At 35.6% G+C, this 14,084-nt stretch overlaps 1 protein-coding gene across 2 annotated transcripts in view; it reads left to right on the plus strand.

Annotated features, from left to right (window-relative positions):
- Positions 1–9,326: 9,326 nt before the first annotated feature.
- si:ch1073-358c10.1 (mitochondrial peptide methionine sulfoxide reductase) overlaps positions 9,327–14,084 on the plus strand; it is a 47,591-nt gene continuing 42,833 nt past the window's right edge. Inside the window, exon 1 of one of the 2 annotated variants that reach the window (XR_002918858.2) lies at positions 9,327–9,698. Coding sequence is in view for 1 of the 2 variants with exons in the window: in XM_024268514.2 (XP_024124282.2) it covers positions 9,440–9,698 (259 nt within the window). In the remaining variant the exon portion in view is untranslated. The remainder of the gene's footprint in view (positions 9,699–14,084) is intronic. The other variant, XM_024268514.2, reaches the window with a different exon arrangement.

A 14,084-nucleotide genomic window follows, 5' to 3' on the forward strand; every position in this document is an offset into this window, starting at 1 on the left:
TAATCCCCCTGAACATGCGATTTTGAAAGCCCTCTCGAACAATTGTTATCAGTTTACACACCCATGCATCGATTTCCATTCAGTACGGCCGCTTTCAATGCACATTCGCACAATGGTTTTAGCTGATTTTGTGTGCAAAACTTGACGGTTAATGTCTTTTCCAAATTTACTCTGAAGGGAAAGACAATGGAAGGAGGTGGTGGTGGGGGGAAAAATCCCCTGCTTGCATCTCCTAACCAGAATAGCTTGGGGACAGGTTCTACCAGTATCTGCTCAAGGATTGGCTGAGGATGTGGTGCGGGAGGAAAAGTTGCAGTTGGCAGCAGGCAAGGCAGAAAGACGCTGCACAGGGAGTGGGGGGGGGTTCACAATAAAGGGTTTTAAACCAAAGCCTCTTTGGTACAGAGCAGGAGGGAGCAAAAATGGAGCTGTGGGGGTGGGTGGATGGATACAGGATGACACAAGGTCCAGATTAACCCTAATCTCAGGTCTGGTGGTTTAGGTGAGGCTGTGAGGGGACTGAAGGAAGCTGTACAATGCCAGGTGGTCATGAGGAGGTTAAAACTGGAGGGGGGCGGTCATGAAGCTATTGCTAGGGAAGAGATGATCAAAATTTTTCTGAAGCTTTAGAACAGAAACGGAGACGATGCCCTGGATTGAAGTGGGGGCGCTAACAAAGTTGCAGGAGGGGTGATGGTGGCTGCAAGGTTATTGGATGGTTGGTGTATGGTGACAGTGGCACATGCCCTGGTGCATGGGATTAGAGGGACAGTCAGTAATCTGCTGTTTAGGCTGTATGTAGGGCAATAGTAGCTTAGCCCAGCCGCACTTAGCATGGCTGGAGCGAGCGGCAGAGGAAGTGGACGGGCTTATGCAGCAGCACTCAGTTCACCCAAATCATCACTTGCTTTGCTGATTTCATCTGTCTCTGTTTCCTGCTGTCACCATATTACCTAAAGAGAAAAGCAACATGGTGGGAAAACAACATTTATTTTGTATTTTATTGCTTAAAAACAAAAAAATATTCCATTTGAATGAATTAGAATTTCTGTTAATCAGAAAAAAAGAAAATAACAGCAGTTTTTATATAGACAGCTTCTTTTATGGTTACATATTTATATTGTCTTCAATGAGAAAAATGTTAACGTTTCAATTAATATTCAAGAATTATCAAAAAAACTTATTTTTTTAAATCCTCCCCCCAAAAACGTGTCGTTTTTCTCATCCATTCATCTTTCCAAATCATTTTTGTGCATTTGTAGACGTGCCGTGTTTTTATACATATTTTCCATAGATTATTTTACCAGCTGCATCATTTATTGTTAAATATACAGTGAATTTTGTGAATTCCCAATGAAGTGGCTACTTATTTAAAGACTTCAGAGGACTTTTGGGGTTTTGCAACTTCCCAACACATAATTTATAGCAAGGAAAACACACACATTTACAACAATTACCACATACACTAAATGAGGATTTATTTTGTCATCCTTTTCTTGTTTTACTCATAAATGTATGTAATGAAGCTATAGAAGCTGCTATAAAAATTAATAAAATTTCCTCATGAAGATTTAGATTTCTTATAAAGGTTACAAAGTTCTAATTTTTAAAGATAAACGAATATTTGTCACAACAAATTAAGACTTTTATTTTGAAATACAATTAAAATTGGTATCATGACCAAACTTTGAACCAANNAAAAAAAAAAAAAAAAAAACAATCCAGCTGTTACCCGCTTAATCCTTTCCTGGCTTGCAAAAGCAAAAGATGAAGAAAACCTGCAAGAATAAATCTGCTGGAGCATTTGTGACAAACAGTCTGCTTCTGTTTTCAGGGACAGCACCAAAATAAATGAAACTGACGTCTCTGTTATACAAGGTGTTCTGATTAAAAGAGAGGCAACAGATGAAATCAAAAAGAAAACTCGACGAGATCAGAAAGGCTCTGTGTGATCTCTTCTCATTCAACTCTCCGGGGTGCTGCACATTTTAAACTTTAGTTTTTCATCACTTCAAATGTCAGAAACTAAATTCATCACATGAATTACAGATGTTTTGGAACATCTGTTCCTCCTACTTGCAGGCTGTCAAAGATTAGAACAACTTTATTGAACAAAAAGCATCAAACTTCAAAGTTTAGTTAATTGTGTGCAAAAAACTATCAAAATATTTTTCAGATTTTGATTTCTTTAATAACTTAACTAATAAATACAGTACAAACCAAGAAAAAAGAACTTATTAATATATATAGGTTTAATTTCCTGCAACACTAAAGGCACCAAACAATAGAGAATCTTTATTTTTCATTGGAAATCTAGTATAAAGTATGCAAAACCCCTTTTAGAGGAGGAACACTATCTTTAGTCTAATAACACTGAAAAAAGTTTCTTTTTTAGACCAAGTGAAAGAAATTTTCCTTGTTTCAAGTGTAAAAATCCACCAATGGAACTAGTAGAAATGGTTAAGCTTTACTAAAATAAGGTTGATGTCGTGCCCATTTAAGTCTAAATTGAAAACATGTAAATTTATGAAAATTAATCTGCTAATTGGAAATATTATGAATATGAAATAAGCATGTTTTGATCTAAATATACCATTTTTTAAGATCTAAAACTAGACTATTATCATCTTCAATGATGCATTTTAAAATAAATTTGTTCTAAAATTATGTGTAAATTAGTCAAAGAAGTCAAATAAAACTTTCTAGTTTCCCCAAATTAATACATTTGTTTTTTGAAACAAAAACACTCTTTAATCACAGATAAAACTTAAAAATATTATGGAAAAAAAGTTTGTACAGAAATATTGCTTACACTGCAAAAAATTGAGTAAAATGACCCTGTTTCAAGAAAAACTCTTATTTTCTGTTTTTTTCAATAAATATAATCTTATATAATCTTAGTTTGAGAAAATGTGTCTTAATGGCTTGAATGTATGGAAGTTTTTCTGCTTTTTTAAACCTTTACCTTAATACGGGCCATTTTGGAAACAGCATTTTCAAGTTCATTTAAGGAAAGTTCAGGTTCAGTGAGATTTCTCGATTTTTATCTATTTTAGGGGTTTTATCCTGAATGAACTTTAAAAAGAAGAAGGATGGTATATCTTGAATAGTGAGTAGTATAAAGTTTTTTTTAAGTTAGTGATATAATCACTAATAGTTTAAGGTGTTCAACTAGAGAGTTTTCAACTTGTAACTTAATGATATTTTTTTCCTTTGACTACTTTTTCCAAGTTAAAAATATGTTGATTTTTTTTCTCCATCTTTAATCCATTTTGCCTTTAAATGAATGAATGCTCCCTTTGTTTTTCCTGTATAAAGTTAATCTAATTTAGATTGTAAATGGGTAATTTGAATGACATTATCCTCACTTAGTTAAATTAAATTACATAATGTGTTTAGTTTGGAAATTATTTCAGCCTGATCTTCTCCTTTTTTTCTAGCCAATATTTTTCCTTCTTCAATAGCAGTTTTTCTAACCCCTCCCATCTGCTAATAGGAGATCGACCACCTAGTTCCAGGGGTCTGCAACCTGAGGCTCTGGAGCCACATGAGGCTCTTTGACCCCTTCCACTACGGCTCTCTGGTTGAATAAATGTTTTTCATTTAAGCAACATATTTTTCTGACTATGAGGCACATTAATCAAAACATAACAGTCAAACTTAATTCAACGTATTCACTAACATTTGTAAAATAGTATGTTTCCCTCCACCAGGTTCCTGACTACGTTACCCACAATGCTCCAACAATCCAGCTTCATAGTCGTACTAAAACTTTTCATCAGAGCGCCGTGTACCACCGAACTCTAGGTCAGTAAGCACAACCAGAATTCACACACGCCGAATCATAATAAAGCAGGTTGTTTCAAGGGTTTTAATTGCGCCATATGGTCTGAAAAACACAGTAAGGGTCAGTAATAAGCTTTGAATTATTTCTACATAGCTAAGTTTATGAATTTCCACCAAAAAGTATAAAATAAACGCCAGAGTATTTTTTATGAAGTACTGCTGACATTAAACTATCTAATACAATATTTGCTGCCTTGAGATGATCCTATGTCTTTTATTTTGAAAGTAAGTCATGTCAAAAGTTGTAACCTACTTCAAATTTAAAAAATGAAATTTTTATTATAATGTTTATGTTTTATTTATGCACAAAAAATAAAAATGTATTGATATCTATCATAATAGTAAAAATAACAGAGTTAGTGGCTGTAGCTGAGCTGTAGTTGGGGAGAAATTGACCCAATTGGCTCTTTAAATGTTGAAGGTTGCAGACCTCTGATCTAGTGGGACAGAAAAATGTTGAGTCTTGATTAAAAACACTTAATATTTAAGATAGAAAATAATATTTCGGTGCATAAAATTTCTCTGTTTGAAACCGCATTATATTACATTAATATGCAAAACTGTAAAATGAGGTAACTAAGTATATATTATATAAGTTTGCCGCTTTCAAATCCTGTTCAAGCATTCAATCCGCCTCTACTTGACTTTAGGTAAGAATTATCATATCTAATGAATCAAATGTTACATAAGTGTGTCTTGGTTCTTATTTGTTTGTTTTCCATTTTATAGTCAGTGCCTTTCATTATTTCTATAATGAGTTTGAAAAATGTGTGTGTTTTGTCCTGTATTTTTTCACAATCTATGCTTGAAATCAATAAAAAAAATCAAAATGAAGTCTAAGATTAAAAAAATCCTAAATCTGATTGAACAGAAAAACTTCCATATGAATTAGGTAAGATTAATTTAGATATTCTGTCTGACAAAAAAGTCACTACATTTTACTGATAAAAGTTAGTAGTAAGTTAGAGATTTTTAAGCTAGAAACTAGATCAAAATATTTGGTGAGATTTTATGTTTTTCCAGTGGAGTTTTACAAAACTTGACCTAAAAACTAAAAAGACTGAAATTTAGAATGTATTAATCAATAATTCAAGCACACAAAGTTGATTTTGGGGATGCAGAAAACTAGGACGTACATGTGTGGCCATTGAAACTCCAACTTAAAAAACTTTCAAAGCAGCTTTTCTAACATGACCGCCCACGTTTCCATGTAGTTCATACAAACAAAACACTGCAGGAAAGGATTGTGATTCTGGAAAAGGCACCACCATGCATCCTTCTTCAGCCTTTCAGGTCCTTCAATCGAGCCACCATCTCGCCCGCTTTTCCAACCAGCAAAGTGATTTATGTCAAGTGAAGTCAAGCTTGGGCCAGAGTATGAATCAAAAATTGTCAAGTTCATTTTTTCCACTCTGGTCTGTAAGATTACACGGCTTACTTTTGAATATAAATCCCCAGAGAGCAGCACATTGCTTTTAACTGCCTGCAGCTTCAGCAGAGCAATCAAACCCTTTGTTTTTTTCACACCATCCCACAATCCCACCTGCTTTGGCGAGACGATGGAGGGTTCTTTGAAAACAACGAGGCGGCATGATTTATTATTCTAATTAGCTGAAGTGAGACTTTAGCAGAACCACAATTATACTAAATCGCCAAAATAGTTTTCTGGTTGGCTGACTTCACTTCTGCTCAGATGTTAATCAGAGGCCTCTATTGTACCGAGGTGCAAACTATTTGCGAGTCACACCATTGCCTGGTGATATCCTCTACAAACAAACAAAAAAACTGCTTATAGTTTCTGTTGGAAATTGAGCTTTCAACACAAGCAACGGGAAACAGCTCCCCGACCATCTTCCGCTCCAACACGGGGCTTAAGCATGAAGCGATACCCGGCTAAAATCTGCCGCAGTGGTTAATTCCAGGTCATTTCATAATCTCTTTGATACTCACATCTGCACATCTCTTCACTCTCGCTCACTGACAAACAGCTGCAAGCTGACATGCTCTCTAAATCCGACACGCAAACACTCACAGTCTTCCTGTGCACACATGTACCCAGCACAAGGGCCTGAGAGAGCAGACACATGCTCACATTTTACACACGTACATGCTCCAACATAACCCCTCTACTTCATATTAAAAAAAGTAGATTCTTCCACAGTTGCAGTAACTATAGTTTATTCATTGGATGAATCTGCAATTAATCTGTGGAGGAAAAATGTATATAGGTCTCATCTGTCCAGCATAGAGTCGTCCTGCATGGGGTGAACCCAACGTTGCTCCCCAGTGCTCCTGCTCTCTGCCTCCTCTATTTTCATCTGCGCTTGCACTCTCCCAGCTTTCGGGTAATTACCTGGCATTTGCATTGCAAAGTCCCCAGTGCCGCCCTCAGCTCCTCCGCAGGTGATTGAGCTTCATTCCCCTGGAAGATAAGAGGAAGAGGTGGGGAAAGGAGGATGGTGGTAGGATGTAATGTTATTCTGGTTTTGCAGGATGTGGAAATCATGCCCTCAATTCCCTTTGTGTTATTTGTCTGGTTCAGAGAGCACACGGGAATGTTTTTATTCTCTCATTACTATCATAACCGTCCTATCATTTCAGTTCAAGTCAGAACTTAGTAAAAGATATTTATGGACTTGTGCGGGGCTGTGAGTCAGGGAGACTTTTTTAGAACAAGTCCGTCTGTGAGATGTACCTTTGTTTGATGGGTTGTGGCAGCAAGTCAGAGTGAGTGCAGAGTTAGAGGGGTATAAAAGCAAACTGAGGAGCATTTCATCCCACCATGGGGACACTGCTCTTCCTTTAGCCTCTTTAGAGAGCGATTCTCATTCCACATCTATTCACTGAACATTTTATTTAGCAAAATAAAAATGTTCTGCTGCCTGTCTTTAACCCATGTTTCACGTAAAACATAACAAAAGAATTTTGATTTTTTTTAATATGGACAAACTGTCAAAACATTCAATTGTTAGCCAATTTGGTTAAATATTTCAGCTGAGAAAGTGAGAAGATAAAGGTGTGATGCATGGTGTGAAGGCGTTTTTCTGCCTTTCTATTGTCCTAAACACGTTTTTAAGGGAAGATTAAAGAAAAACTAAGCTGTGGCCATCTAAATAAACACGCATTTCATAAAATCTGGTTATCATGAACACATCAAAGTCTGCAGTTCTAACCAAACTTATGGAATTTCTGGGATAAACTCTTCTCCTACTTCAGCCCCACTTTACCATTTCAAGCTTTATGACTTATCATTAAAAAAATTATTTAAATTCATACTTAAATAGGTTTGAATTTTTATGACTAAAGGGGTCCAAAAAATTCCCAGACCTATCAAGTTTTTTTATGTCTTACATAAACTAAACAGCAGAAGATAACCTTTAAAACTAAAGCTTTCAGATTTTTTGGATGCTATAAAGGTTTCTGATTTCAGGCTTTTGTTTTAAGACATTTTTCATTCTATACAATTTTAGATAATTAGTTGGACTTCTTGGACAAGCTTTTTTTCTATTTTATTGCACATTAAAATTGTACAAGAAAGTATGTCGAGACATTTTAAGTTTCCTAAAAAATCTTTTAGGGTAAATTTGAACGAATCATCAAACTTTGTAGCCTATAGAAGATGTCAAAGTGGACTTAATGACTGTAAGATGTACAGACCCTATGTTGCCAAAGCAAACCCATATCATTACAACCTCACTTCCATACTTTTTGGGGCAGTTATTAAAATAGTTTTGATTATTTCTAATTACATGTATTTGTATTTTCACTTACCTTAACAAACCAAAGCTTGTAAAGCATCTTTTTTATATATCTTTTTGCATTGTGTTTATTTTTCAATTTGAAAAACTCTCTTTAAAGGTTTATTTTAGCAGAATTTTGCCTGAATACAGTTTGTATACAGAATGTATTTAATTTAACAGGAGATAAATATTTACATATTTCATCTTCCTTTAAAACATCATTCAAATTTTGTCAAATGAGTTCTGGGCTGCCGGCTGGTCATGCCATCTTCTCATTATGGAAGTACACGGTTTCAGATAAAACCTCTGTTAGAGGACGACAGAGTTTGGTTTTAGCCTGGGAGGACATAGAATTATTACTGGTTGAAGAATTTCAGATCAATCTATTCCTGCACTGAGATCAAATCCAAATATCACAGCTTTTGTGTGTTTTTTCTGTGACTAAGGAGCTGCCCCACACCATCATACTACCTCCACCCTGCTATGTTACTCTATAGATGAAGTGATCCACAAATTGGAACATAACCATTTTAAAAGCAAATAGATTTTCCAACATTTTTGTCAAAGAGAAAAAAAAATATTTTCTACAAAACACAAAAATTCTAGTTTTTAGTCTCTTTAAAGTCCCACTCCTCTCATCATTGATCTATTTTAAAAGTGTTGTGCTTTAGCCAATATAAAAAAAAACGGTGCCATTTTCTAGGACATAATTTCTGCAGTGGCAGTAGTTCATCATTGACTGTATAAGAGAGAACTGGACCTAGAGAGTGTGACATCAGTCAGCATTTCTCCACAATATGGACTTTGTTAAGTTGGAACCAGACAACATTAGTAAGCAGTGATTGGTCCGAGTTGGTCTGAGTAAACATTTTTATGGCAACCATTCTTGCTAATCAGGAGTGAGCTTGTGGAAAGCCACACCTCTTCCATTAAAACCAGGCTTGGGAGAATCCAAATATTTGAACGTTCAAAGTGGGGGCCAGTGGACACCACATGCTTTTACTGAGGCATGTGATTGGCCAGTTTATAGCTTGACTAACTAAGAAAATAACAAAACAATAAAATAAAAAGGGGGGGTACTTAGTCCAGTTCACATGAACAGTTAATGCAGTTTCGTAAAAAAACACCTTTGAGTTGTGAATGGGAGTCTTGGCTCGGTAGTTACCCTGCACTCATTTCCCATCATCCCTTTGTTTACACTCTTTACCGCTACCTTACAGCTCCTTACAGCACCAACCTAACATTAGTGGTGCACTAATATTGGAGTTAACCGGCCGTACAGTTTTGATCCAGATACAAGCTTGAATGACGGAAACGAAGACGTGGATCTATTTGTCTACAAGTGTTTACATCAGAATAGAAAAGAGCAAGGAGCTTGCGGCTTGCCGTAGTAGCTTCTACATCACACGTACACGCTTTTTCCAACTGTATTGTTGTGTCTGACTTGAATAATTAAAAAAAAACATCAAATCGCAATTTTATCTTCATTTTCCTTTTAAATATCCTCCATCATCAGAAAAACACCATTTTCATCAGAGCAGGTATTTATTCTAAGAGAAAAATAATCCCAGTGGATCCATGAAGGAATCCACAGTAACCAGACATAGGCATTCTTTGATGAAAGAAAAAAATAGCTACGGCGACCACTCCCACCTAACCATGATCTGCTCCCAATAAAAGCGCCCTCCCTTAGAATAAGATAATTGACGACTGCTCATTTGCATGCTGGATGCGGTTAATATTTATTTAAATTTAATTTCCTTTCCGCGCAAGGTGCTCTGCAGGCTGTTGTGCCAAAGTCATATTAACCCCACGACTAGTTAATATGCAGTGCACGACGTTGCCCACGCGCGATGAATATTCATAATAATGGCGGGTTTTTTCCCCGTGACTCCTCCCTTCCCGCCCACGTCGCGCGACGTAGCAAAACCCGGAAGTGTGGCTCCTACTCACTGTTGTTGCTGTTGTTGTTTATTCGAGCACAAATGCTCGGCGTGTGGCTGCTGCTAACTTATCTGCCGCTGTCGGTGGCTGATAACATGACTGATAAGACTCAGCTGCCGAGCAGAGGACGAGCTCTGAGGGGAAGGGAGGAGAAAATGGTCGTGGCAGGTAAACATGACGGTGACAGCTCAGCTGACATAACCGAGGTGAAGTGATGAAATTGTGCTGTCAATTAAAGGGAAAAACACCGTTCTGCAACCGTTACAGGTATCCAATTAAAGTATTAGTCAGTCAGTTAAACTTTTAGCAGAAACCAGCACCAAAAGTCTGAAAATTATCAGATTTCTTCTTTATTAGTTAGGGTGTTTATGTAAAGATATTTGCTAGGTGGTCTTCAAACTTTGCAAAAACTGTAAATTGACTAAAAATCCAAAGATAACTAACCATATTAGGAGTCCTGAGTAACTTTAATAATTATTTTTGTTAAATCTGAACTCCTATGTTCATTTTTTACTGCAGCTTTTGATTTACTTTATAAGTTTATGGTGGGAAAAGTAATTATTCATCTTATTTTCTGCAGTTACTTATCTTTGGTAATATTTGCACTAGTTGTACAAGGAATTCTGAAAAGTTCTGGATAATAATTCCATAAACGTATAAATATCTAATATATGCAGAATCAAATTTATTTTATTTAATCAGACAAGCTGTTCAATAAAGTAGACTATTAGTGTCCTTTGTGTTCTATTTTAAACTTTCCCGTGTTGTTTACTTTTTCTGAATACGTGATGGAATGACACTTCCTGGAATTTGATTGCATGTAACCTCCCAATGACAATAAAGTCTTTCAATTCTATTCTATTCTATTCTATTCTATTCTATTCTATTCTATTCTATAGTCTTGCAACAAGATTTTAAATTGCCAAATACTTGCTGTAATCCTCATAAAGCAACAATTATCCACTAAACATTTCATATTACTTAAAAAAATAAATGTAATCCAATGAAAATCATGTTTTTGGTGTTTATAACATGGTCTTGTGGCTATTTTCTCCTAATTAAAGACATATATAAAGAAAAAAATTAAGCTTGAAATTGCATTTCTGAGTATTGCTTTATTCAAATCATTGTGAATCAGGAGCAGACGAAAAAATGCAGTTGGAAAAAGAGCGTAGAAGTAACGTAGAAGCTAGATCAACCTGGATCAAAAGTGTATACCTGGAAAGCTCAAATATTGCTTGCCGATTTTGTTGCATCAGTAATGTTAGGATTGGGTTATGAAGGGCTGTAAGATAGCTGGAGAGCAGATGGATGATGAAAGGGGGCGGGCTTACCCTGCAGCTACAGTCTTCCCCAACACTTGGAGGCAAAATTCTAATGAACTACTGCTACTTTCCTGAAACTATGCTCCAAAAAACAACATGTTTTTTGATTTAGGAAAAAACGGCATTATCATAATTAAAAGACCATTTTTTAAAATTAATCATGAGATGATCCTAAATATCTTAAAAAATAACTTAAAGAAAACTTCTAGAACAGCACTGCTCATCCATATTACTGACTAAAGTATATTTTATATATTGGCTTATAGCCAAATTGAGTATTTTATCACTTATTTAAGCCATTTTGATGCCCAAAAGTATTTCCATATTTACCAATTTCCTTTCAATGTATTATTGAATAATTTATTAATTTTATGTTATTTTTTAATACAGTGATTTATTTAGTTTAAAGCTATAAATTATATTTTTATCTTTTAAAAATGTTACTTTGTACTCAGTGTATGATAGCTTTTGCATTTACTTAGCTAATTATGTACAATATTTGAATCAGATTAAAGTGTAGGTCTTTTTGACTGAAAAACCAGTGCAGCCTAGTGTCATCCTCATCTGATTTCTTAAAACTTTTTAAATTATGCAAAATATCTCAAACTTTTAGGCGAAAAAACAGATCTAAAAATAACTAATGATTTATTGACAAAGAAATGCAGTGCTGCTGTGGATGCTGTAGATAATTTTTTGTTTCAACACACCTGATTCAAACCCTTGTGAGTAATTATCAAGCCTCAGCACCAGGTGTTGGAGCAGAAAAATAGGTAAAACATGTGGAATGGGGAGTACTTGAAGACCAGGACTGAGATAAAACATAGTCTAAACAGGGCAAGGACTGGAAAAAACATGTCAGGAAAAACGCCCATTCTCCCATTCAAGCCTCTATTCATCTGATTAAAAAAAATTCAGTTTTGAACCCGGAAACACACATTTTCCCCTTCATTTCCATGTTTTTGGTGCAACACATTTTTTAGAAAGCAGATCACTAATGACTTACACTAATTACTTCATACTCATGAAATATTGAAATGAAATTATATATTGTTGTCTTTGTCTATAGTTAATAAAACCTACTCAGCTTCTTCAGGTTCAGAGTTGGGAAACTTCGCCTTTGACCGGAGTGTTCAGTTCTACTCCTCAAGGATCGACTTCTTCCTTGATTTCCTTCATTCTCTTCTATTGCTATTAACAATAGGCAAAACTTAACTGATTCTGGTAAGTAGAGCACTCAGGGTAAAAATGAAAACATTTAACTTTTCTCTAAGCTGAAGCACTTGACTCAGACATTTGCATTGTTGTCAGGCTGCAAGAGAGCTCCACGAAGCAGGTTTGTCAAATAAGTATTACATAAAGGTCATTGGGACCTAAGCACCACATTTAGAGAATGGCTGGTGTCACCCACAGTGCTCATAGGTTAGTGCACACATATCATGGACTGACTGATGGAATAAAAAGGGCTTTACTTCATGCATAGTAAGGCAGCGTTTCAAGAATACTCGTTTTTACTCGGTGCAAAGAGCTGTTTATCAGTGTCACTGAGGGCAGCCAAAAGTGGACACCATTTTTGGAAGGACATCAGCAGCACATGACTGAGGTTTCCTCTACAACTGTTATTTTTTTGTGAATGTGACAGAAATAATGAGCTTGAACAGAATTTGAATAAGTTAAATTCAACATGGTTTTATAAAAACATTGATCTCTTGAAGTTTTCCTTTACCTTTTAGATCAAATAATTGTAGGAAAAAGACCTTATGACCAGAGACAGGCAACTCCAGTCCTTAAGGGCTGCATGATTTTCCAGATATCCAAGCCCTACTTATGACTGATTACCTGGTTCAGGTGTGTCCAGCCAATTAGAACATGCCCGTGAAGGGTATGTGTGAACACATGCAGGAATGTAGCCCTCGGGGCCTAGAGTCGCCTATCCCTGCTTTAGACTGACTGGATTCTGTTTTTACACTGTGAAAAAAACTCTCAAAAATCTGGCTGTGTTAGCTGCTAAATATCCACTCCGCTCATCTTTTTAGCTATTTTAAAATTGTTCCCAGTGGTCTTTTAAGTGTGATTATGCCATAAAAAAAACAAAAAAAAACATGTTGTTTTCTTGGACATAGTTTCTATTCTATTCTATTCTATTCTATTCTATTCTATTCTATAGTCTTGCAACAAGATTTTAAATTGCCAAATACTTGCTGTAATCCTCATAAAGCAACAATTATCCACTAAACATTTCATATTACTTAAAAAAATAAATGTAATCCAATGAAAATCATGTTTTTGGTGTTTATAACATGGTCTTGTGGCTATTTTCTCCTAATTAAAGACATATATAAAGAAAAAAATTAAGCTTGAAATTGCATTTCCGAGTATTGCTTTATTCAAATCATTTTGAATTTGAATAAGTTAAATTCAACATGGTTTTATAAAAACATTGATCTCTTAAAGTTTTCCTTTACCTTTTAGATCAAATACTTGTAGGAAAAAGACCTTATGACCAGAGACAGGCAACTCCAGTCCTTAAGGGCTGCATGATTTTCCAGATATCCAAGCCCTACTTATGACTGATTACCTGGTTCAGGTGTGTCCAGCCAATTAGAACATGCCCGTGAAGGGTATGTGTGAACACATGCAGGAATGTAGCCCTCGGGGCCTAGAGTCGCCTATCCCTGCTTTAGACTGACTGGATTCTGTTTTTACACTGTGAAAAAAACTCTCAAAAATCTGGCTGTGTTAGCTGCTAAATATCCACTCCGCTCATCTTTTTAGCTATTTTAAAATTGTTCCCAGTGGTCTTTTAAGTGTGATTATGCCATAAAAAAAAATAAAAAAAAACATGTTGTTTTCTTGGACATAGTTTCTGCAAAGCAACAAGAGTTCCTGAGGAATTTGTTTCTGAGTTGTGTGCGGGACCATTGGGGCACACCTCCAACCCAACATTACTGGTTCAAAAAATATAGCGAGCAATATTGAAGCTATTCAGCCATACAGTTTCATCTGCTCCTGATTCACCACAGTTTGATTAAAGAAATACTCAGAAATGCGATTTGAGCTTAGTTTTCTTTATGTACACTACATTACTAAAAGTATTTGTTCACCTACCTTAACTCACAATTTTTATTCTGATGCGGGACACAGACACATCTATTATTTTATTTTATTTTTTATTGCCACTTTCTTCTTACAAATTGGTCTCAATGTTTTTCAATTCTTAGATTTACCTTTT

This window comes from Oryzias melastigma, linkage group LG22 (assembly GCF_002922805.2).
Source record: "Oryzias melastigma strain HK-1 linkage group LG22, ASM292280v2, whole genome shotgun sequence".
Lineage (NCBI taxonomy): Eukaryota > Metazoa > Chordata > Actinopteri > Beloniformes > Adrianichthyidae > Oryzias > Oryzias melastigma.